Below are 23,557 nucleotides of genomic sequence, written 5' to 3'. Positions count from 1 at the left end.
ATTCACTCAGAGCTCGGTGAGCTACTGCACGAGGGTCGGTAAGTAGCCCTTCGCACCGTAGCCGATCGAACTCAGCCCGCCTTGCTTTGTAACTGACCGAGATGACGTTCTGCTCAACTACCACATAATTCCTGACGCTGGCAACCGTCACGAACAACACCAAGCAAAGATAGCTAGATGGCCTGTCTGCGCAACTTAAAGTTACTCCAGTGGATAGCTGAATGGTCAGCTCTCTCGCACATCGACAGTTGCTAGGGTCTACAACTGATATCAGCTAAGTGCGGCGATACTGGAAGCTTTCGCTCACCGGGTCGTTCTTTTGCAGCACGCGGGCCCGCGATGTGAAATGCCACCCCCCGAGACCGTCAGATTGACCTGCGCAATGACTTGACGCACGTTATCTTCCTCTCTACGTGCAACATGTCAACCTGCAGCACACAACAATAGAGAGATTGACACACACACGCACTTTTAAATTGGTCACGTTGGCCAGAAAGAAATCGTCCGCCGAAGCGTTGGTAACTATCTCTTATGGCAGCTCTTCCGCGATGTCGATACACCTGTGCAATCATTTTGTTGTCTGTCTCTGGATGCCACTTCTCGTCGCGAGAGAAGGACGGGCGGCCGTTAATGCTACACGCCTGGCTAGGATAGAGAAGAGAAACTTTTGAGGGCTAGCCTTTGGAAAGATGGGAACCGGGCTGAGACTGATACACTATCCAAGTTGGGTAGCCATGCTTGAACGAAGATGCGAAGGGTACAGTGCGCCACACGGTGGCTGTTAGCGTTCTGTCCAGAGGGCAGAATACCGGTTGGAATGCTCAGCAGCTGAGCTAGTGAGTGCGAATATCGGTGCATGCGCAAGATAGCGAGAACGTGGCCTGTCAGTTCCTGTGCTGCACCGCGTAGACGGCTTGTCACAGTGCAGTCAACCGAAGCAGTGGAACTTCCTTGGAGGAGACAGATGTCAGCTATGAAGATCTCCTGATAATCCTCCAAGCTTCAGGCTTTGCGACGAATCGCCGTGATTTTAGCTACAGGGCTGGACATATCGCCTCAGTCGTCGCAACCCAGCTCGTCAGTATATGCGAAGTCCAGGTAGATAACTTCGGCACTTTAAAGTCTAACCTGGGCAAATACATAGGCATTGTGGAGCTGGTTGGGCGGCGGCGGTAGCTCGCAGATGAGCACCCGGTTTTGAACTGTGAACGGGGCCAGCGTTATAAGCATGTCAAAGAAATCTTTCTTCGCCAGGTTGAATTAGCGTCCAATGTCAACTCGCGTGCAGACAGAATGAAGGCACTCAAAAGTGAAGTCTACGCTGCTGTGTACTGCCGTCTGTGAACAGAGGCGTGCAGATGCAAGCAGACCCAGTCACGGCTGATTTATGCACGGCAACTGACGCCCAGCGACCGAGCTGAGCCATCGTGTCATTTTGCATGATGGCTCCCGCTCATGAAATCCAGAAACCCGAAAAACTCGTGATATCCAAAGATCTAGTGAATTGCCCGAGGCTCGAATATATAGCATAGGGCAGAACATACCCGGACTACACGCAAGGCACATATGGCCAACGACGAGAGCCAGAGCACTTCGTTCTCAGCCGAGAGGTACTTTGCGACCCAGCTTCCGCCTGCATCCCTCGAGGCGGACGTTGCACAGGTAAGGGAATGGGTGCAGAGGCAGCAAGAGGCTAACAGGCAGGTCGTTCTGGTTACTGTGCGTCCCACAGCTCTGGACCATCCTCTGTGTGGCTAACCTCATTCGCGGTAGAGTGGAGGAACAACCGTCCCACTCGAGCTCAATGTGTGAGCACCGTCCCACCACGCTCTCTCGAGGCTGCACTCACTACGCCTTGATAGGGTCCGATTCTTGGACAACTTCAGTGCCGGTCTGTTGCCGTTTTTCCCCCGTCCATATGTCGTCTGATCCCTGCCAGGTACACGAGGTGCAACCTCCGCCGAATACTTCCTGAAAGCCGGTTATGCGGTCATCTTCATGCATCGCCAGTTCAGCCTACAGCCTTTTAGTCGACACTATTCACATTCCACACATCCCTTCCTCGACTTCCTCGACGTAGATGACGTTGCAGACATCCAAGTGAAGGCTGCGGAGCGTCCACAGCTCATCGAGGTACTGAAGACGTACAAGCGGGTGCAGGGGGCTGGGACGCTGCATATGCTTACTTTTGTGACCGTAAACGATTATCTCTGGCTCCTTCGCGCCATCAGCAAGGAGCTGTATCCACTCGGCCGGAACGCAATGTTCTATCTCGCTGCGGCCGTGAGCGATTTTTTCTTGCCTCGGCAGAAGATGGTATGTCTCGTTTCCTCCCGTTTTTACATCTATTGATCTCGCCTACCAATCACGCCAACGTTGACGATTTGCGGCAGAGCGAGCATAAAATCCAATCGGGCAAGGGAAGCCTGCATATCGAAATGGACCAGGTGCCCAAGATCCTGAAACCCCTCGTGACAGAATGGACAAGAGGGGGCTACATAGTATCTTTCAAGGTAGATCTAACTCATCCCTCAAATCACGAACCGGGGTAGCTTATCCATATACAGCTTGAAACGGAAGATGCGCTCCTTATACCTAAAGCGCGGGCTGCGCTCGCAAGATATGGCCACCAGGTCGTTATTGGTAATGAGCTACATACGCGTAAATACCAAGTCGTGTTCGTCTCGCCGGCAACCGGCAAGCCAGCCCAGACGGAGAGCGGTGGAGACTCGGACTCGTCGAAATTTTCAGAGTCTTGGCTTCGGATAGATCTTGCGGCGGATCCAACGAAAGAGATAGAGGAGGATATTGTGGCGGAGCTTGTACGGCGACATCGAGTGTGGTCAGGCAGTGGTTTGTCCAGTCAGCCTGCTGCGTAGGCATGTAGGGCACCCGTGTAATTAATAGGTATAGATCCAGTGGCGTTGCTAGACAGTGACCACCGCCATGACGTCCTATCTTGATTATGACTTTTCGTCGTACGATCTTCTGTGGCTGTACGCACCCTTCCCTGGGAGCTGGCATTGCAAATTGTGGGTAGTTGTAATATCCAGGCGCCACACGGGATATGCCTCCGAGTCCGGCGCAGCGTTCGTGGGTGCTCAGACTTTTCGAGGGCACGGCTTCCACATGCCTTCCATCAATCTTCATCCTCATTCCTTCTCGCCACTTTCACCTGCCTGCATATATGCTAGGTCTCTTCTGCATTCCACAATCTTTTAGGTGACAAACCCGGAGAACGCACATCACGGCCAACATGGGGCGCACGAAAGAAACGGTGCCTCCGCACCTCGAGGAAATGCCCTACGCTAAGGAACCCCTCAAGACGGCATACGTCGTGCAGCGGCTTCTCACAACGTTGCTGCTCGTACCCTGGTGGGCAATGTACTACACCGTCCAACCCCGCCGCAAACCCCGAGAGAGCTGGGGCATCAAGCAGGTCATCTCTGTCAAGTTCACTAGGCGGGTTTATCGAGTAACGGAACTCGCGGGGGTCACTTGGGGCACACGCAACCCTGAGAAGGCATGCAAAGACCGGGAGCTGAAGGAAACGAGGTTCGAATGGGCCGACCTGCTGCCTGAGCAGTTCAGATCGGGCATCATAGTCGATGACGAGGTGCCCTTCAAGCGAGTTGGGGCGTTTGTTTGGCCAAGGGAGATGCCCAAAGGTGCGTTCCTCCCCTTTATAGGCAGGGAGGAACATCTAATTACCTACTTCCTGGCTGACGCAGAACTCAACCAAGAGCCCAAGCGAGAGCCCAAACAAGATACACACATAGATCTAGAGGCTGGTGGAAAACAACACATCGTTGCAATATTTTTGCATGGTGGAGGCTATTGTCACATGTCCGCACACGAGAAGTCCAGCACTTCCAAGATACCCAGGAGATTAGTAAAAGTGAGCTGGCGCTCACTTCAACTGTCCCTATACCCTGCGATGCTCACCCAATATCCAGGATAAGGCTTTCGACGAGATATATGGTACGTGCACCCGCCCATTCTGTGTTTTGCCGGCCGTGACCTCTTGTAGCCGTCGAATATAGATTATTACAACACGCCCCCTTCCCCGCGGCTGTACAAGACGCTGCAGCGGTTTATGCTCATGTCTTGCGCAAATACCAATGCTTGCCAGACCTGGATGAATTGTCGCGCCACCACAGACCATTCATAAGTCGCCGTGGCAGACTACATCCCAACGACGCTTACCTGGAACCATGGGGAAACAGCCGGGCTGAGCTGCTTGGGACCCCGAATTTAGTTAACACTTATCTTAAGAAGTCATGTAAGGTTGTGCTCATTGGTGACAGCGCTGGAGGCAACCTGGTCTTAGCTCTCGCGCGGTGGATCAGAGACGAGGGAAAGCTACCGCCCCCAGATGGTCTCCTATTACTTTCTCCTTCGTGCGACCCATGTGAGCGCCCTTCCGATTTACGAGCCAGTATCCACTCTGATAAATCCTGACCACACAGCACATGCTTTTCCTGATACCCCTTCTTCCTACATACCACGTCCACACGAATCGACCGACTATCTCGTTGACACACCCGAACCCCGTGCTCTCCTGCAACGCACCTTCCTGGGCCACCACCCGCTCGAGATGATGCACAGCCCATACGTGAGCCCGGCGTCGCACCGCGTGCTGCGCACCTTCTACGGTGAAGTCTTCGCCACGAGCGTGCAGGACCTGACGATCGACGCGCTCACTGGAGACTTCATGGACAAGCTCCGCACCATCGCGAGCGTACCCCCGAGCCCGGACCCCGGTACCGTCCTGGGCCCTGGCATGCCGACGCCCGTCACGCCCGGCATGGAGCTCAGCCCGTCGCTCTCGCATCCCGTTATTGCGTCCCCGCGCGGCCTGAGCCTGTTCTCCGAGTTCCCGCGGACATGTGTCGTGCTCGGCGACGCCGAGCGCCTCGAGCGGGAGGTCATGAAGCTCATCGGCGCGATGGAGAGTGACGGCGTCCGCGTACACACGATCAGGGTGCGGGACGCCCCGCACGACGTGCTCATGATGGGTTGGTGGGACGAGAAGGTAAGGGATGAGACGTGGCAGAGCGTTGGGCGCTGGGTCGCCGAACTTGCGACATCGCGATAAACGATGTGGACTTTAGTGTTTTGTTCCATGTATTATAATCATACTGTCTGTTCTTGGACCTTGTATATATGTTTAGCAGCCTAGAACCCAAAAATGCATCTTTGCATGAGGGTAGTATTCTACACAATGCAGCAGGGATTAGTTAAACATATTGTGCGAAGTGTAAGATCTCGAGAGGCGAAAAGCATATACATAGCTAGGATGTGTAGGTAACGCAGGCGGAGACCAAGGGTAGGAAGACAAAAATCCACCGAGACCAGGGAGCAGAAGTCCATGTGGGCAGTTTACACGCGAATAACAAATGAAATATAAGGCTCACTAAAGAAGTTAATGAGCCATGTCGGATTGACAAGACATGCAGCTCGGAGATCGCTCTGCTACCAACTAAGCACCCACAACATCGTCAGCAGCGACGCCACGAACGCAGACAATGTAACTTCTACCCTTCCATCAGCAGCGCTCACCGCGCCCGTGACCGCCACGAACCCACTCCCACATGCCTCGTTCGCCAGCTTCGCCGCGCCGTCATACACCTCGTTAAGTGCCGTCAGGTTCTGCCACAGCGAGTACATGCTCATGACGCTCTTCGTGCACGCAGAACAGCTCGGCACCGTGCTATTGGGGAGGGAGATGCCAAAGGGTAGCGTGTAAAAGTAGAGATCAGACGGGCTGTCCTGCTGCACGGCTTCGATGTAGCAGTACGCGTTCGTCGACTGGTCCGGGAGGCATGCGACGTTGCGCATGAGGGTGTACGCAAGCAAACCTGGAGTGGGCTCATGATAAATAAGAGAAGAGAATGAACACAGCGGGATAACGCGCACCAGCTTGTGTCTGCGTGACGATGGCGTTCTGTGCTTTGAGGTCCTCCTCGCAGACATCCTGCAAGTTATCAGCGAACCAGCCCATGTTCGAGACGCATTGCTCGAAATCGGTGTCGGTGTTGCAGGTACCCCATATAATGTCGTTCAGTACGGTAATATTCTCCTGAGCCTGTTGGTAAAAAACTTTACATAAGATATCTCACGAAGTAGACGGGCCGCAGCCACTGTTGAAAGAGTAGCGAACCTGCACAAATCCGGCTGACTGAACTAACAGTAAAGAAAAAGGTCGACACGAACTGAGGGCGGTTGACTGCTGGGTCATGTTGATGAAGAAGTCGTAACATTGTTCCGTGGTGAAATTCCTCGACAGAGTCGAATCTAGCGGTTGCGGGAACGGCGTGGGCAGGACTGGCGGTGCAGAGGGGATGGTAGGCAGAGCCTGGTCGGCACTGCTTCCTGCCGTGGGCGTTGGCGAGGTTGACAGTATCACAGACGATTCGGAAGAGGTGGGCACCGGGAGGACAATCGTCACTGGCCCGGTCTCTCCACTGCCCTGAGGCATGGGGTCAGGACTTGCATGCCGCTTGTGCGGTCGCCAGTCCAGCAGAGATGACGACCATGTCTGCCAGTCCATCGAGTCTTGATCGGCAGAGAAGGCGTCGAGGATGACCGGATGGGATATGTATCGTGTCGAAGCCGTAATAAGCACCAGAACTAGTGGTACTAAGAGGATGGTCCAGCGGATACGGCGACCTGTTCGCTGTTTCGCAGCCTCGGAGGATGCGAATTGCACCACCACGCCACACTGGCTGTGCTTAGGTTCCGGAGGGGGAACGGGCGTACAGCGCAATGAAAAAGGTCGTGGCACCAAGAGGTACTGGGAACCCTCCGTGTCATCTGAATCATCTGAAAGTGGTGATTCCTCGCGTGCTATCTGTGGCGGGGCTGGGGATGCGGGCGGGGTGAACATTTTACTGACAACGAAGCGACCTAGATGTTGGCAGCGGCACTTCGCGACAATCTTGGGTGCACCGGTAGATTCTCTCTGGACTACGGTCAAGGAAGGGAGGTCGTAACGAACGTGGGGAATGAACAGATGTTCAGACGGGCTAGATGACTGCTTGTAACCTCGGGAGAATCGAGAAACCTGCGCAGAATCTTGGTGAACGTGATGAGTAGATGGTTGAGATGCCCTTGTTCGCGGTGGGCTACGAGAGGTTGGAGACTCACCTCTACCACTCGAACCAAATGAACGTAGGAGGGGAAAGGAGAGAAAGTGCGCGCTGAGACCGGCGTCGTGGAGGGTGAATTAAGAACACTGCCAAGGGTGAGAGGACGCTTGGTTGTCAGAGGTGTATCAAAACTTGGTATGCATCCAGACGTTCCTTCCTCTTCCGGACGACCACAGTCTAGGCCTGCTTCCAAACTTGCCTTTTCAAGCCGTTGTGCCTGAGCCCGACCCCCGCCAATCACCGAGCGTCATAAAGCGTCATGGGCCCGCCTCCTCCCCCGCCCCATTCCCTTGGTGCTTCAAGCGGTCTCCCGCCCCGGACATCCAGCCCATGTCTTTTACTTGCTTGGAGGCTCTTGAATACTATATGTGCAACGATTCTGCACTCACGTTCATCTCTACGACCTGTTCAGATGTTTGCTTAATCCTCCCCGTAGCGCTAACATCAACGTCAAGTCAAAGTTGAATGACGGCGCACTTTGGATACACCGCGCTATGGTCGGAGGTGACTACAGATATGCGTTAAGGCCGAATGCTGACTACCACTGACTGACATCATCAAGATACAACGCAACAGTGCTAACTCGCAGGGTACTGGTCGTGTTCGTACAGCTCGCGACGCTGCAATATCACCGCCTTCCCGGCCTTTGCAAATGACGCCGCACGGATTGTGCGCAGCCAAATGTCTAAGTGTGAGAGGAATTGAGATCTTGAGAATGTATCCACTTGCCTTTTCTTGTAACAGATCTCCCAGACGTCGGGAAGTGCGCAGCAAATCGTCAGATATACGTCCGCTGCAGTGGGTATTTCTACGATCAGTTTGAGCGAATGCTGACCCGATTCTGATGCTCTGGATGACGTCTCTCGCAAACAAAGAATATCGTTAACGAGATTGCAATGTAGAAACGGTCTCCAACGATACACGAATGGCGAGTCGATATGGCCTTATCACGATGTGGGGGACTGGCAGCTCTACCAACTAATGCCGCTAACTCACAGTCCGAGGAGGCCGTTCAGCACACTGTCTCACGATCGGTGTCCCGCAGCTGCACAGCACAACGAGGAACTTCCTGAAACGGTTAATCGGCAGAAGCCGGGGTCGAAGTTACACACGCTAGCAGTGCAACCGAGACGGGCATCGTGATTGATCCTACGCTCCAGTGGCTCTTTACTCTCCCCTTCGAGGTAGCTGGTCTGTCTCACACACTGTTCCTTATATTTAATCCACTTGCTTTGGTCGAGTTTTGCACACTTCCACTCTACGTTACTTACCTCATTACAACCGCTATCATGCCCCAACTTCGCTTCCTAGCTGGTCCATCCCTCAATGACTTGTCGCCTCTCGAGGTTAACTCGGACGTCCCACTACACATCAAGTCCTCCGGCTTCGAAGGGCAGGTTGCATTGTATCTAAAGGGATTGGGCGACGAGGGACGAACACACAGTCCCTACTTTGATCACCAAGACCGCAAAGGGATCACATGGAGTATACAGATTCAAGGTTTGTTTCTACTGCCACATTCCTTCCATCCATTGCCTCAACATATTTCCAGGTCGCTTCTTGCAAACGCACTCCGCAGACGACATTATCTTTGGCAACGTCTTCGACAGACCGCTTAAGCTTCCTTGGGGCTTCGGTACGGCATTAAAGTTTATGAAGTAGACCCGCTCTGTCACTCGTTAACGTGGACTTGTGGCTAACCCAGATCGCAGATATGTTGACCCCACCTTGCAAGAAGACCTCGCGTCGAAGTCAAGACCGTGGGCCATGTCGCCGTTCATTGCCACCATGCCACACATACACCACTCTCGGTTAGATGATGGCGACGAGCCGCCACAGTTCCCCGCGCCGTACAAGCCCATCGTAGAGAACATGACACGGATTCGGACGAGATGTGGTACTGCGAGACGGCTTGAAGTAACACCTCCGTCGCACAGAAAACAGCGGAAAGCTCATTTCAAGGATTCCGATGTACGCCGGGATGTCGTCTTCGGTCCGAACGTACGTGGAAGTCCTTCTCGGTCGTGTACCACCTCATGCTGACCATCCTTCAGGACCTCATATCGGCGGACTTTTGCCATCATTATCTGGACTTCAGTTCGGAGAGCATCATTCTGCGTCTGCCATGTGGCCTTTCGATGGACCTGCTCAAGTACTGGGACGGGCAACCCGTTCGCTTTGTCTGCTGCGAGCGAGCAAAAGGCAAAGGCGCGGACAAGGCGCCTTGGGGAAAGGTCCTTTTCTGCATCGCCATGGAGAAGGCAGAGGACAGTGACACGGAGAAGCCGGCTGTGCCGTACCGTTTTTGATATTTCTCATTCATACCCATAGCTGTATCACCTCTCGAACGATCACCATTCCTGTCTTTGCGTATTCATAGCATTTATCTAGCACTAGGACAGTTGCATGTACTGAAACGGACACGATCTTAATGTAGCATAAAGCTATGCTATCCTTGGGTCTAAAAAAACCTGACTTCAACGTCTCTGGCCGCCTCAGCTTATTGATTTGACGTGTGCAACGGTTGGTATTGTCTTGATAAGTGCGCGGGAGCTTACCATCAGATTCAAGCTAGCGAAGGCACTTGGACTGTGGACTGTCTCCACTGTTAGTATTGTCATTGCTGATTACAAAATATCGATATCACATCGAACGCCCAGCCTGCGAGCTATCGCTCTTTATTCGTCCTGTTACCACCCACGTAGTACGCAACTTGAGGCAGGCCTCATGCATGAGGCCTACCTTAGAATTTAATCTACTCCGTGCTCTCGAGTGTGTCTCTTTGCTCACCCATGCCTTCTAGGCCACTACCTTGAAGTTAGTCGCCGTCCGTGTATGAACCATGTGCTTAGATGCCTCAAAAGGGATTCATTAATACGTCTTCTTACCTAGAAGGCTGCGGACTGGTTATAGACTACTCCTGAGGCCTGAACTTGTGAGCGACTCCAATTGTTGCGGTCCGTAGTTCCGATACTGGGGTTCGTCATTTAGCTGCGAAAGAACCTCTCTATGACACCGTATGTGTTCACAACTTCTCCACGTGTAACTAACTTTAAATAGCTTGGAGATCTCTTTGTCTCTCCAGAACACAGAAACTACGGTGTCGGCGAGGCCTTCTTTGGGGAGATTGCCAAGCTGACTGAAGAGAAGTTAGACGAGGCAAGGGTGCAGTCATACGGTGTACTTAGCATTTAGAGCTCACTGCTAGGACATGTGTGACATACTAACAGAGATTCTACCCGGGGACTCTACCGCCGTTTCAGTGGAAGCAGCCATCCGTCGGCTTCTATGTGAAAGGGCTCGGCGCATTCACTCTGGCTGAATGAATACTAACGAGGTTAGAGGATGAAGGTATTGCCAACTTGAAGTTCATCCTACAGTAGTGTGGGCGTTGGAGGTCTGTATCGCAAGCCACTACTAGAGCGCGAGATCACCGGCGACCACACAGGTACAACCGCTGTCCCATTGCCTGTCTGTGCTTGTTTTGAGTAAACTACGACGAGCACCTCCTGCAGGGGTAGGATAGCCCTGCTGAGTCTCTAGCAGCAGGGAATTTATAGTTCGTACGCTTGGCAGCCCCTCTGGCCAAGAGAGAAGGAATCGTGGCGTAGTAGGCGCTTCCTCGCAGCGAAGCTGGAATTGGCCGTTGACGTCAACGTTCGCATTCGCAGCCTTCGAACACAAACCACCAGCCCATCATGAGTAACGCACCGCTTGGTGAAGAACCACCACTACAACGAGCATGCCACGCCTACGTATTTTGGTCGGATCGTCGCCTGGTGACTTGAAACCTGTCCGCGCAAACACGGGCGAAGCCGTCCATATCTCCAACGACGCATTTGAGGGAGACATCGCCCTGTATATCAAGAACTTTGCGGATCAGAACGGACACGTACAGGATAGTACGTACTTCAAGCAACGTCCGAATGTGACATGGAGTATCCAGGTACAGGGTGAGTGCATGGATATGTGCCATGAGTGTCTAAGAGGTGCCCTGATGGACTACTAGGCCGTTTCTTGCGGGAACTTTCTGCAAATGACATCCTGTTTGGCAACATCTTTGACAGACCCCTGGCGATACCATGGGGCTTCAGTGCCATCCTCGCTTTTATGCAGTACGCCTTACATGCCCGCGCGTCGGGAATTGCACTAACAGCGTTCAACCACAGATACATGGATCCCACCCTCGAGCAAGACCTGCAATCGAAGACCAAGCCGTGGGCACTCGCACCCCTTATTTCTACCATGCCATACTTTGCGCACATGCGCGCAGACGAGTTGCACAAAGTACCTCCGTTTCCGCCCCTTAGCCCTGTTCAGGACGACACCAAGGAACTCCGGCTAAAGAGCGGCGGGCAGCCTGAGCATCTTCCCGCTGACAACAACCCGGAAAGTAGGCGGGCGTACTTTAGGGATCCCGAGAACAGGAAAGCTGTAGTGTTCGGACCAAACGTGTGTCTTTCCGGTGCTTGTGGCGTTCTCACATCTCACCTCATCCAATAGGATATCATTACAACCGACTTCTGCTATGACTATCTCTCTTTCAGTCCAAGCGGTGTCACGCTACAGCTGCCTGCTGGCATGACCTTCGACATGATGAGATACTGGGACGGCCAGCCAGTTCATTTTGTCTGCTGCGAACGCGCTCCTGCAGAGCAAGAATCTGGACAACCTCTGGGGAAGATTTTCTGGTGTGTCGGGATAGAGGTCCTAGAAGGCGAAGAGGAAGAAAGCGAGAAGCAGCAGAATGATACGGGCCAACAGGTGAATAACGACGATGTTGATTAAAAGAACGCATGAATTTAATGTAAGTGCGCTTTGTGCGTAATTAAATATACTCCGAGAGATGCATGCGCTGATTGAGATACAGGGTGACTATAGCCAATGACTAGGGCATAAAGTAGAACGTGATCTCGTCGCATTGAACAGCTGAGCACCTCCAGGCCAGTCTCGATTCATTGCGTGTGAGGACAGATATTGGGTATGCCTCGTTTCGGGACCGTCGAGCGGTCTACCGCTCATCCAGAAGCTTCACCTCCGTTATATCTCATCCTAACTAGAAAGGAAGCAGGGACGGGCCATTGAGCATAATCCATTATGATCTACTTCCACCGAGTTCACCCCGAATTGTGACCGCCTTCATATGCCACTGCACCTGCGGTGGACCGCCGGCGACACCACTTAGGTGCACCGTGCAGCATGGGGTCCTCACTACGCCTTGTGGTTCTTGGCTGCATACTGCTCACTGCCCTACGGGTCGTGGCAGCTACCCCCACACCTGCAGCAAACGAGCTTCTGGTTCAGACCACCTCGGGCCTCGTGCAGGGTTTTCTTGACGTCAATACCACCGACGTGCCGCTGAAGAAGTGGTTGGGTGTGCCGTACGCGGATGACACCTCGGGTGCTAACCGATGGCGGCCGCCCCAGCCGGTCAATGTTGAGGATGGGCAGGTCATCAATGCGACTGCATATGGGCCCGCTTGCATGCAAGGCCGTGCATACGGCGGAAATGGGACCTCAGTCCAAAGCGAAGACTGCCTTCTGATCAACATTATCGCGCCTGCCAACGCATCTAACCTGCCGGTCTATATCTACGTCTAGTGAGCATTACACAAGCAAAGCGTCTCGAGGACTTACAGTAAACGCGTGCTTTCAGCGGCGGAGGATACGACAGCGGTTCAGCTTCAGACCCAAAGGTTGACGGATCGTACTTGGCCGCGAAGGTACGTAAACCAAGCGGACGATTATTTGCACCTAGAGAACTGAGTATCTGATATAGGGAATTGTGTTCGCGAACTTCGGCTACCGTCTGTCACTCTGGGCGTTCCCACATGCCGCTGAGATCGCCGAGGCGGGCGAGACACAGAACTTTGGCCTGCTCGACACGCGTGCGGCCGTCGAGTGGCTAAGGGACAACGTCCAGCAATTTGGAGGCGATCCTACTAAGATTACATTAGGCGGTAAGCTTGCTCGCTACTTGGGCAGATTCAACTATGTTCGATAACGTTTGCAATGTTGTACAGGAGAATCAGTAGGTGCAGGTGAGTGCGTTGAAGGCATACAAGTTGACCTGTCGTTCAACATCTTTACAGAGATGACAAATCAATACATGACGGCGTTCCATGATGACCCGATTGTTCGAGCTGCCGTTATGCAGAGCGCTGACAGTAAGACACTATAGCTCCCCGGTACTTACTTGTACTTGACTGAACAATCTCCAAAGCTTCCCAGCCGATGTGGGAACTGGACAATCAGATCAGCCAGATCGCTTCAGATATGAGCTGCCCCACGGGAAAGGGACTGTTGGACTGTTTGCGTACGAAGTCGGCTACGGATCTGCAGCAGGTCCTTCTGGCGAGTGGTACTCAATTCCAGCCTGTCACAGATAATATTACCATTTGGAAGGAGTGAGTGCTATCGTATGGTTGAGGACCCACAATGCTTAGCGAAGGGACTGTAGCTACGTCAAGCTGACACGGGAGGGCCGTACGGCGCAAATCCCCCTTCTGTGTGGAACAAACCTGGTAAATCGCCGTCGTGTGTGGGCATCCGGACGTCCGTAACATGACTTTGGCAGAACGAAGGGACGCTCATAGTCGAAAGTGAGCCGACGGCCTATCTGCCAAACATAGTCCAGTATAGGTGAGGCCGTACCGTCCCGATCAGCGTGTGCAGCACAATGCTTATGGCATAAATCAGCAAGAGCAACAACTTCAATATGCCTTGGGCGAACCTTACAAGAATGGAGGAGCTGTATCCTGTGCCTTCAGAGGCTTTCCCTACTGCGTATAATGCGTCCTCTCAGATATGGCGAGACGCGCACATGCAGTGTCTGGCCCACAACTTGGCTACCGAACGGACGCGCGTTCTAAACCAGCCCGTGTGGCGCTATCGATTCGACTTGGTCGCAGCCAACCTCAATTCTGAGGGTGTCAGAGTCGGTACTTTCCACGGTTCAGACGTCCGCTTCGTCATGGGCCAATGGAGGCTAATCGCTATTGATGCTCCGTTCATTCCTGCTACACCTAACGAGATTGCTATCTCCAACTTAATGGTGGAAGCGTGGACGAACTTTATCAAAGGTAGGTGGTATCCTTCACCTAGCTGCCAGGTCTGCTAAAACCTTCGTCACCTGGCTACAGATCCGCTTAAAGGACCTCAGATACCTGGGTGGAAACAGTACGACCCAGAAGACCCAACAACGCTCGCGCTTCTTGGATATGATTTGACGGGCGCAGACCTTGGTGACCATTTCACTGCGGATTCCACTTGCGATTTCTGGAATGAAGTACTCCCAATTTTCCCGCAGGTGAGTTTCAACGCACTAAACGAGGACAAGCAACTCAGTTAGAGGAAAGACGTTCCCAGCATGCGGTAGCTGGACGTGTTGAAGACGGGTGATATGCTACGCTTTGTCATTTGCGGTAGTCCCGGCCTTCAGCTTGGTTGCAGATAAGGAGCTTATCCGCCTCGTCCATAACGAAGACGGGACATTCGCTGAGGTCTGCCACGCTCTTGCCTACGAGATCGAGAATGCGGCCCGGTGTGCCAACGAGTACGTGTACGATCTCTGACAACCGGATGATATCGTCCTTGAGTGTTGTTCCGCCAGTCGTGACCATGACCTGCAAGTCCATATGCTTGCCAAGGATCTTGCATACCTGGGCGGTCTGGAGGGCAAGTTCACGTGTGGGTACAAGCAGCAAAGCCTGGATCTTGTTCTTGTTGATGTCAATCTGCTGCAAAGAAGGTATCACGAAAGCAGCGGTCTTGCCAGTACCGTTCTTAGCACGAGCAAGAATGTCACGCTTGGTGAGGGCGATGGGTATCGCCTCTTCTTGGATGGGAGAGGGTCGTTCGAAGCCAGCCTCGAAGATGCCCATCAAGAGCTCGCGCCGTATGTGCATGTCCTCGAATTCTATACCCTTTGTAGCAGTGACGTCCTCGGTTTGAGGCCGCGTATCTTTCGGTGGAGGCTGGAGGCTGGCTTTCCATGATTCGGCGCCGCTGTATACATGTCAGTAATGTTCTGAAGTATATTGTGTGTTAAAACGCACGACGTGGATGATGAGGGGCGAGCTTGTTGGGTCATGGTTGAGCAAAGCGTGAATCAGTGAGATGTGTGCGCTTGGCTGGAGGGTTGGGGTTGCGTGGGGTTTAAAAATCGTTTCAACGGTGGTCACAGGAATTCTTTGATTTTGGGTGTGTGGGTCAAGCGAGGAAGGGCGGGATTGCTCCGTAGAGAAGGCGATGGAGGAGCAACGAGTCGTTGTGTCGTGTTAGTCGAGAGCAGGAGGTCAAGTCAAGATCAGTCCAATTGTTCAGTGATCACTTTCTTGCCCAAATATGGTATTTTGTCTCCCAATTTGCCCAAGATTTACCGCATTTGCAAATTATGCATGATAGCAACGTCACGCATCACACATTTGAACCGCTCCTTATCTGCCTCAATGTCGTGCGTCGCTAGTTCGCGCAAGTTGTCACTCGCGCCGCCTATTCCCTCCGGTTTCTTATTGAGCACTAGGTCACAAGTCGCACACGACCGGTTGCTTGTTATAAAGAGTCACGCTCCGCTTTCAGCTGCTATTATACACTCGGTGACAGTACTATGTGCGGCTCCCCCGAATTCTCTCCCGTCATGGAGCAGCTGCTAAGCTACATGCCTAAGGATCGACAAGTTATGCTCTTCAGCGCAACCTTCCCAATGATTGTCAAAGATTTCAAGGTATGACGGTTACTCACTTTTTCCTCTCCCCATGTTCACCGTCTTCTAGGACAAGCACATGGACTCTCCATACGAAATTAACCTTATGGACGAACTCACGCTTCTTGGTGTAACACAATATTACGCATACGTAGAGGAGAGGCAGAAGGTGCACTGTCTCAACACCCTTTTTTCTAAGGTAAAGTCTCTCCGTGTTCCAGATCTTAGCTCTCGTCTGAAGATTTTTCAGCTCCAAATCAACCAATCGATTATATTTTGCAACTCGACCAACCGTGTGGAGCTTCTCGCAAAGAAGGTCACCGAACTCGGATACTCATGTTTCTACTCGCATGCTAAGATGCTTCAGTCGCACCGTAACCGCGTCTTCCACGACTTCCGCAAGGGTGTCTGCCGCAATCTTGTCTGTTCCGACCTCCTTACTCGCGGCATAGATATTCAGGCAGTCAACGTTGTCATCAACTTCGATTTACCTAAGAACTCAGAGACGTACCTTCACCGTATAGGTCGTTCCGGCCGTTTTGGTCACTTGGGCTTAGCGATCAACCTCGTCACATACGAGGATCGTTTCAACCTTTACCGTATCGAGCAGGAACTCGGGACCGAGATCCAGCCTATCCCCCAGCAAATCGACAAAGGCCTCTATGTTGCGCCAAGCGCCATCAATGACGCTGAACAACAACAACAGCAGCAGCAGAAGGCGAAGCAACCGCAGCAGCAACAGCAGCAGCCACAGCCCACCTCAACGCAGCCCCAAATCCAGCAGAGGCAGGCAACTCCGGGACAGTCCCCCGCGCCACAGGTTGTATATCAAAGTGCCGCGCCTCAGGGACGCCCGAACGGCAACCATGTTCCCCCTCAGCAAGTACGGACAGGTTACCCGCAACCGCAGCCTCAGCCGCAACCCAAACCGCAACCCGCTTACCGAGGTGGTGTACCCGTCGCACGATAGACGGAAATTTTCGATGAGGCCGAGGGAAGGAGAGTGTGGAGGTTGAGGAGGCGGATGTGAGAGGTGGTAGTTGTTGGTGAGGATAAAGAAGTCAAGAAGAACCATCTGGATTGCAGACTATCATGCCGACCGTTACGGTACCATTTCAACACTCGAGGGACCTCTTTTGTACCATATTCGTCCGGCCTGCTGGACGCCCACCGCCCCCAGCCGCCCACCGTCACCACCACACCTGTTTGGCGGGGCCTTTTAATGTTGCGAACTGCGGACGTCGTCTTCATCTCGCTCTGTTGTGTTTCCGCTCCTTCCGCTGCTGCACGTGTTTGAGTATATCTATCGCTATACCTCGTTTACTGGGCCTTATTCTTTTTCGCGCCCTTGATTTGTTGTACTGGTACGGGTACTGTCTGCAGATGTCATCGCAATCCATGGTTACTTGGCTGAATGATCGGTTCGCCATCTGTGGCTGTGCAGCAGCTTTGCGGGTGCGCAGGAAAGCGCGACGAGAAGCGCGATGGGCAAAAAAAACATCATGTTGTACGCAATACTATATCCGCGCGGTCGGGGTGGACCGCCTACGTCCACGACCATCCGCCGTCTGCATGCTCCCACCTTACCTTACGTCTGAACACAACTGCCGGTTTCCGTCTCTAATTTCAGACCACAATCCTTTTACGAGTCTTGTGCACGATAGCTATTACAGGCTCTACGAGGACCCCTGCGCTTACCCGTGCCTTCGGCACAAAAATGTTGAGAGGAGAGAAGACAAGGCTACCTCTGTGAGTAATCGACTTTGTGTGCAGATATCCGATCCGTGGATCCGCAAAGGACCTACTTTGTGGTGGTACGCGACCCGCAGCTTCTGACACGTTGATCCTCCAACAGATGGCGAGCGCGACGTCTCTCCCACTCCGCGGCCTACTACAGCCGGCCTCTGAGGAGATATTATACCCGTCTAGACTGCAAGATACTAGTCCTATTAATCCTAATCTCCCTTTACGTGTTCTTCTCCCTGTGGCAACCCCATGTCGAGGTCACCCTCTACTCGCGACGCTGGATACGGAACGAGGTGGAGGTTCTGCAGCCGCTCTCGGGATGTTTCGACGAGCACCGGGTCTCGCACAAGTACAATGTCTCGCAGGCGGTTTATGGCGCGAAGAGGATGGAGATACACGCAGGGATACCCATGCGCCTCGGCATGGACTGCTACAACTTTGCTGGTACAATCAAGTCCACTCAGGACGTGTCACACCAATGGATACCACCAGACGAACGCATCCAGTACCACACTTACTGGCGAGATGACCTCGCACATTTCGGCGAGCGGCAGGAATGGATGATCAAGTCGTTTTTTGCTACGCAGAATACCGACACCTCACGTCTCATACTATGGTCGAACGGCGATCTCAGCCAAAACAAGATCGTGCAAAAGTGGATCCGCCGGTATCCTGACTCGTTTACGGTGAAGCTGGTGGAGCTGGGCAAGCTAGCGAAGGGCACAGAGCTGCAGGGGAGTAAGCTGCTGCAGCTGAAGGATAAAAAGGCGTGGATCGATGGAGACATGGTTAGGCTGCTGGTGTTGTGGGCGTACGGAGGAGTTTGGGTGGACATGGACTCGTTGCTGACACGAGACATTGCGCCTTTGCTCGAGCACGAGTTTGTGACTCAGTGGGATTGCTACGGTGCGTCGGATAGGTCGTTCCCTCTAGTTCATCTACTCATCGTATATCTCTTCACAGACAAGGTCTATATACCTTTCAACGGCGCCCTGATGAACTTCCACCAACACTCTCCTTATCTATGCGAAGCCTTCCACATCATGGCCAACGGCCCCACACCTCGAACGGGCACGACCGACTGGGGAGCTACATTATATCTCAAGTTGTGGAGAAGACTGATTGAAGCAGAGATTCCGCCATTCAAGGTTCTCCCGTTCTGTCTCTCCGACGGCCGCTCTTGTCGACTAGACAACCGGCTACCAGACCCATTCGTGCCAGACCCATCAAACGGTCGATGGACGATGGGCATGACGCGGGAAGAAGGTGGTGGGCTGGACAGAGTGCTCGGGAAGGTATTCTCTGTGCACTTGCACAACCAGTGGGAGAAGGCGTTCCCGAAGGGCGGCTGGGTCGAGAGATTACTCCTGCGCCGGTACGAGGAGAAGCTGAGGCGAATAAAACCGAGGAACGGTGGAACAGACACATAGTATTTCTCGACTCCGTAACCTGAGCGAAGCCATTAACGGCGTACTGTACTGTAATGCTTAATTCCACGGACCACGCCATCCAAGAGTTATATACCTCCCAATATTTTACTTCTTTCAAGATATGGACTTGTGCCGCCCTTCCTAAGCCCATGTCTGGACAATCGCAAGCCGGACAAGTATTAGCATTATTATCAACCACGATACGAAATGTCCAAAGGTGACTGGATTTGAATGTCACTATGTGCTACCCAGTGAAAATGAGGCGGTCGTACGACTGAACGTCTGCAACCAATAGAGTCGTGCGAATCTGCTCGTCGGGTCGCCGCGAAGAAACGAGATAGACCCTAACGATCATAATGCTCCCGTGTCCCTTCCCTCTTCTCCTCCTTCTTCTCAACCTTGTATGAGTCTGCGAAAGGGATAAAAGGCCTATCGATGAACTCAGGCAGCTGTTTATGCCGCCCAGAAATCAGAGACTGGGAGCTGCGACTCTCAGGACGCTGTTCCGACTTGCTCGCTGGTGCGAATTCAGCAGGGCAACCTCGACGGCTGTGTGAGAGCTCACCTGGAACGATGACTTTGACTCCCTTCTCTCGCGGGGTCGCAGGAGCCTCAACATAAATTGAGTCCGAGGGTTTATCCACTTTGTCCACGTACTCTGTCGCTGAAGGGGCGACCTCTGGCGGAGCGGGTTTCGGCACGCGGGTGGCGAGTAGACGGGAGAAGTTCGAGCTCAACCGCCTTAGCATGGAAGGTCGAGGCTCCGGGTCAAAGCTGTCGGGCTGCCTCCTGTACATCCGGTTGCGGAGCTCTGTCATCGGGCTTTCGCTCCTGGGATGCTCGACGAAGTGTACGCGTTCTTCCCTTTCGTCATCCGGAACACACGCCCACGTGATCGGGATCCTACCTCGCTCTGGAATGCTGGGCACAACGGTCCTCAGCAGTCTGCAGGAGAAGTAAGCCTCCGTGACATGAGAGGAAAGCGATGAAAGCGTACGACACAATCTCTGCGTGTTCCTCCTCCCAGAACCTGCCAAGCGACACTGGCTGATCAAGATCGAAAGAGTACTCGAAGTGCGGCAGCAGATACACGCCTGACTGCTCTTCCTTGCGCCATGGCGCTGGCTGCTCCTCTGACGATTTCACCGGCTGCGTCGCTGGGTCTACCGTCCTCTTGACAAAGCACCTTCGGCATTCGAATGCGAAAGCGTGATCAGGTCTGTACTCGCTAGCCCTCGAAAGCGTGCGATATAGCTGTCTCCACTGTTCGCTGTCTTGCATAAAGAGATTTGGTGCGGCTCGAGGAAGTTCGCAGAGACGTGTGCGTATGCGGGCGTGAACGCTCTGCAGCAGGTACGTCGGCTTGAGAGAACTGGGTGGGAAGGTGGTTTTGATGGCCTCAGCAAGCTCCTTATCCGCAATACTCGGCACAGCTCCGTTCCCTGCGGGGCGATGTTTTTTGTTGTATTCTTCTTGTGATACTTTCGATGGGCTGATTTCATGGAGGATGTATAGTTCGCACAGGTGCCAGGGCTTTTCGACGCTTGGTTCTTCGAGGAACTATCAGGTAGCTCGCATCACACATGAGAATATACCGCGAACGCAGAACGCACATGAGAGAATATCGCTTGGTATTTTCTTGTCGAGATTGCGGAAAAGTCTGAGTCCAGCTGAGGACTGCTGAAGTGCTTCGCCATCGCTACCGGGGAAAGCTGAAGGATTATGTGCTCTTTCTGGACGGGCAGAGGCCAGTCGACGCCGATGGGGTCGAAGTAGACCATAGTTATTGGGGAAGGTTGGGACAGCTAGCCGCAAGCAGAAATACGCCTAATGCGAGACAAAGTGTTAGTGCGCCGCCGGGAGCGTGCAGGAGTCAAACCGCCACATACCTGGGGTGTGGTTGTGCGTGAGAAATAGGTGCAAAGGATGTTCGGTATTTGTATCATACCCGGGAGGCACACGTGCTGATTGAAGCTTCATGGAATGCTCCCTCGAGGCTGAGCGCAACGGATCCATCACACAAGAACAAGAGAATCTAGCGACAAGCCTGTGAGAGCAGCACAGGTAGCGCCGAGCTCTTTGTTTCTGGCGCCTCGACAGTATTTGCGTTTAATATCTTTGTACGGATCGCGTCTTGAGCTTCGAGCACCGGCAGAACCGACATGCAGGGCATTAGCTTTATGTTGACCAGGATGTGGAAAGATAGTTGATGCACGAGCGATCGTGACTTACCAACGGCCCTCGATTAATACTTGGCCACCATGTGTACCCCGAGCCGCATATTGCACAGCCTCCGAAAGCTGATATGCCTGCGCGAATTATGATGCGCCCGGAAATCCAACATAGCGACGTGTATCAATCGCGTGGGGTGTTCGTTATTCCACGATGTGCAGGTCATCGAGTACACACTGCTCACTGAACAAAGTGTAACAAAAGCTCCCTATATTTCGGTGCATATACCGCCATCAAATTACATAATAGACGCCTAGAGACCACCGGTTTCTCGCTTTGCACACCACCTCGTCTTCTGCGTACCTTCTTCACAGCATACGTACGGCCGCTTATACGCGTGGGCATTATGTTGCGGCTTAGCTCTCTTGTGCGCACTACCCCGCTCTCAGCCCGCTCGGCGCGTTGGTTCTCGAGGACCGCTATCAACCTCAAGGATCCGTGGCTGCTCCCGCACACGCCTGAGCATCTCGCCTCAACCACCTCGCCACCGGACATGCCGCCACCAGAGCTACTGCCGCGTCCGGGAGAGAGCGTCGAAAAGATGCGCGCCAGGCTCGTATATCAGTCTCGTAAGCGTGGCACGCTCGAGAGCGATCTTCTCTTGAGCACGTTCGCGAAGGAGCGGCTTCCGACCATGAACGAGGCGGAGCTGAAGGAGTTCGACAAGGTGCGTTTAATTTTGTGTACACGTTCACTAAGATGGCTGACAGTGTGTGCACAGTTAATGGACGAGCCCGACTGGGACATCTACTACTGGGCGACCGAGAACAGGACACCACCTGAGCGCTGGGCCGGTTCGTCTCTTCTGGCGAAGCTGAAAGTCCATGCGAGGAACGAAGGCAAGGTTGTGCGGCGCATGCCCGATCTATCATGAACTTGTGATGTACGGGTTCGTACATAGATCCTCGTGTCAATATCGTCATCGAATCCAGATCGCAGATAGAAACTCCTGTGCGCCCAACTTCTGCTCATACTTGTTCAGCAGCAGCTTGCGCACCTAACCGTCCTTCGGAAAGGTCTTCTACCATTGGTTTTCCGAGTGCACGCTGAAGACTTTGCCAAGGACATCCTCGAATCCCGCCCCCTCCGTCCACGAATCGTCATTTGGTCGGGTTCAAACGACCGTCCGCCAGAGAAGCAGAATGGCAGCACGCCAAAAGGCGGCATACCCGAGGCCACGAGCCTGCGCCAAAGCTTGAGGTAGAATGTTGCGCCCCAGTCCGTGGGCCCCTTGTGCGACGCGGGTGAGGTTGACATGATGCGGAAGGCTTCGCAGAGGTAGGGCAAGTGTGGGCAGGAATGTATGAGGGCATTGGTATCAGGGATGTAGAGCTTGTCCAGAGGCGCATATCTACTGCAGAGGGCTCGGGAGGCAGGTGCATCTGTTCATAACTCCTCCGCGTTTTGTGCCGTTCTCGTCTGGATTAGAAGCCGTGTGCCATCCAGGGTACCGAGGGCAGATGTACACACAAGAAAAAGGGCGATGGTGGTAGAAGTCTGATTTCAGTCTTGCGCGGTTGCTACGATGCGATGTGACACGTTGAGGGGAGGAAGACAAGCTGAACCGGCGCTGACGTCGTACGCTGATCATGTTAGGCTCTTGCCAGAACTGTGAGTTTGCAGTGGTCAGTTTCTTGGCAGATAACGTCCATGTCGGCTATACCGCTTTTTATGATCCTATCATACTATATAGCTGCGCATGAATGGACCTCACCTCAACTGGTTGACCTGAGTCTTCATTGCTACTTCATTACTGTCCCTTGGCAGCTTTCGCAGGCTGGATATCCAATCAATTCGAAGACAACGGATCAAACCACGCATGCTGCGCAGATCCCGAAACACCCTAGTATATTCTGACGTCATGCCCTATGTAGGTGCTCACTCAAATCTTCGCACTCCTCTAATAGTCGAGTGGCGGCGCTCGCCAGAGGGTATCAATATTAATATTCAATAGTCAGAATATTTTTGTGGGTTGTGCGTGCACGTGTTATGTGCGTTTCGCAATTGCATATGCGCGAAAAGTAGGCAGCTGTTCTCTGCAGATTATTATGCCTGTTGCGTTCACATTACGTCTGTAGTGCGTCACACTGAGGAGCCGATTCTAAAAATGCAGGCTCCAGCTGGTCGTCAGGCCTTCAGGTCCAGCTCGGCAAGCCGGCCGCGTCGAGCTCCCACATCTCAGGAACTGCTCATTCGGTTGGAATAGGAGTCACGCAGCAGGCCCTCGGGCCATCAGCCTTGCATTTCAATGTACGCAGACGCACCAACGACAACCAGTCCTGCTAATGAGCGCA

The 23,557-nt window shown here is 53.2% G+C and overlaps 11 protein-coding genes across 11 annotated transcripts; 9 read left to right on the top strand and 2 right to left on the bottom strand.

Moving 5' to 3' along the window:
* Positions 1-1,435: 1,435 nt before the first annotated feature.
* PHACADRAFT_116598 (uncharacterized protein) lies at positions 1,436-3,037 on the top strand. The gene is made up of 6 exons (XM_007393294.1): positions 1,436-1,719; positions 1,774-1,808; positions 1,863-1,891; positions 1,940-2,316; positions 2,394-2,513; positions 2,568-3,037. Exons 1-6 carry the CDS (start codon positions 1,567-1,569, stop codon positions 2,877-2,879), a joined length of 1,026 nt encoding a protein of 341 aa, XP_007393356.1. The 5' UTR covers positions 1,436-1,566; the 3' UTR covers positions 2,880-3,037.
* A 96-nt stretch (positions 3,038-3,133) lies between these two features.
* PHACADRAFT_206866 (uncharacterized protein) lies at positions 3,134-7,168 on the top strand. The gene is made up of 8 exons (XM_007393293.1): positions 3,134-3,668; positions 3,732-3,898; positions 3,957-3,981; positions 4,031-4,411; positions 4,470-5,861; positions 5,920-6,091; positions 6,167-7,077; positions 7,150-7,168. The coding sequence occupies exons 1-5, from the start codon at positions 3,257-3,259 to the stop codon at positions 5,096-5,098; spliced, it is 1,614 nt and encodes a 537-aa protein (XP_007393355.1). The 5' UTR covers positions 3,134-3,256; the 3' UTR covers positions 5,099-5,861; positions 5,920-6,091; positions 6,167-7,077; positions 7,150-7,168.
* A 341-nt stretch (positions 7,169-7,509) lies between these two features.
* Positions 7,510-9,633, top strand: PHACADRAFT_251977 (uncharacterized protein). Its single transcript, XM_007393292.1, has 6 exons — positions 7,510-7,655; positions 7,714-7,949; positions 8,027-8,651; positions 8,704-8,809; positions 8,864-9,152; positions 9,206-9,633. Exons 3-6 carry the CDS (start codon positions 8,441-8,443, stop codon positions 9,458-9,460), a joined length of 861 nt encoding a protein of 286 aa, XP_007393354.1. The 5' UTR covers positions 7,510-7,655; positions 7,714-7,949; positions 8,027-8,440; the 3' UTR covers positions 9,461-9,633.
* A 578-nt stretch (positions 9,634-10,211) lies between these two features.
* On the top strand, positions 10,212-10,477 carry PHACADRAFT_88840 (uncharacterized protein; the record flags this gene model as incomplete). The annotated part of the gene is made up of 2 exons (XM_007393291.1): positions 10,212-10,331; positions 10,415-10,477. Coding segments are annotated over 2 exons (183 nt in total), but the record flags the coding sequence as incomplete, so codon positions are not given.
* Positions 10,478-10,812: 335 nt separating this feature from the next.
* PHACADRAFT_116588 (uncharacterized protein) lies at positions 10,813-11,963 on the top strand. The gene is made up of 4 exons (XM_007393290.1): positions 10,813-11,104; positions 11,161-11,266; positions 11,321-11,603; positions 11,655-11,963. Exons 1-4 carry the CDS (start codon positions 10,894-10,896, stop codon positions 11,937-11,939), a joined length of 885 nt encoding a protein of 294 aa, XP_007393352.1. The 5' UTR covers positions 10,813-10,893; the 3' UTR covers positions 11,940-11,963.
* A 375-nt stretch (positions 11,964-12,338) lies between these two features.
* PHACADRAFT_251972 (uncharacterized protein) lies at positions 12,339-14,605 on the top strand. Its single transcript, XM_007393289.1, has 11 exons — positions 12,339-12,751; positions 12,808-12,874; positions 12,931-13,111; positions 13,175-13,192; positions 13,244-13,318; positions 13,375-13,558; positions 13,612-13,675; positions 13,729-13,793; positions 13,851-14,233; positions 14,294-14,460; positions 14,510-14,605. Exons 1-11 carry the CDS (start codon positions 12,351-12,353, stop codon positions 14,540-14,542), a joined length of 1,638 nt encoding a protein of 545 aa, XP_007393351.1. The 5' UTR covers positions 12,339-12,350; the 3' UTR covers positions 14,543-14,605.
* On the bottom strand, positions 14,606-15,160 carry PHACADRAFT_53058 (uncharacterized protein; the record flags this gene model as incomplete). Its single annotated transcript, XM_007392699.1, has 1 exon — positions 14,606-15,160. A coding segment is annotated over one exon (555 nt), but the record flags the coding sequence as incomplete, so codon positions are not given.
* A 599-nt stretch (positions 15,161-15,759) lies between these two features.
* On the top strand, positions 15,760-17,277 carry PHACADRAFT_182411 (uncharacterized protein; the record flags this gene model as incomplete). The annotated part of the gene is made up of 2 exons (XM_007393288.1): positions 15,760-15,876; positions 15,926-17,277. 2 exons carry the CDS (start codon positions 15,760-15,762, stop codon positions 16,823-16,825), a joined length of 1,017 nt encoding a protein of 338 aa, XP_007393350.1. The 3' UTR covers positions 16,826-17,277.
* A 71-nt stretch (positions 17,278-17,348) lies between these two features.
* On the top strand, positions 17,349-19,188 carry PHACADRAFT_206860 (uncharacterized protein). The gene is made up of 3 exons (XM_007393287.1): positions 17,349-17,604; positions 17,711-18,507; positions 18,565-19,188. The coding sequence occupies exons 1-3, from the start codon at positions 17,573-17,575 to the stop codon at positions 19,029-19,031; spliced, it is 1,296 nt and encodes a 431-aa protein (XP_007393349.1). The 5' UTR covers positions 17,349-17,572; the 3' UTR covers positions 19,032-19,188.
* A 2-nt stretch (positions 19,189-19,190) lies between these two features.
* PHACADRAFT_206859 (uncharacterized protein) lies at positions 19,191-20,868 on the bottom strand. The gene is made up of 4 exons (XM_007393286.1): positions 20,645-20,868; positions 20,029-20,591; positions 19,597-19,976; positions 19,191-19,548 (listed from the first exon to the last, which is right to left on the bottom strand). The coding sequence occupies exons 1-4, from the start codon at positions 20,810-20,812 to the stop codon at positions 19,376-19,378; spliced, it is 1,284 nt and encodes a 427-aa protein (XP_007393348.1). The 5' UTR covers positions 20,813-20,868; the 3' UTR covers positions 19,191-19,375.
* Positions 20,869-21,756: 888 nt separating this feature from the next.
* On the top strand, positions 21,757-22,137 carry PHACADRAFT_89941 (uncharacterized protein; the record flags this gene model as incomplete). Its single annotated transcript, XM_007393285.1, has 2 exons — positions 21,757-21,930; positions 21,985-22,137. 2 exons carry the CDS (start codon positions 21,757-21,759, stop codon positions 22,135-22,137), a joined length of 327 nt encoding a protein of 108 aa, XP_007393347.1.
* Between the last annotated feature and the right edge of the window lie 1,420 nt (positions 22,138-23,557).

This window comes from Phanerochaete carnosa (genome assembly GCF_000300595.1).
Source record: "Phanerochaete carnosa HHB-10118-sp unplaced genomic scaffold PHACAscaffold_3, whole genome shotgun sequence".
Lineage (NCBI taxonomy): Eukaryota > Fungi > Basidiomycota > Agaricomycetes > Polyporales > Phanerochaetaceae > Phanerochaete > Phanerochaete carnosa.
This window is presented reverse-complemented; position numbering and strand designations above follow the sequence as displayed.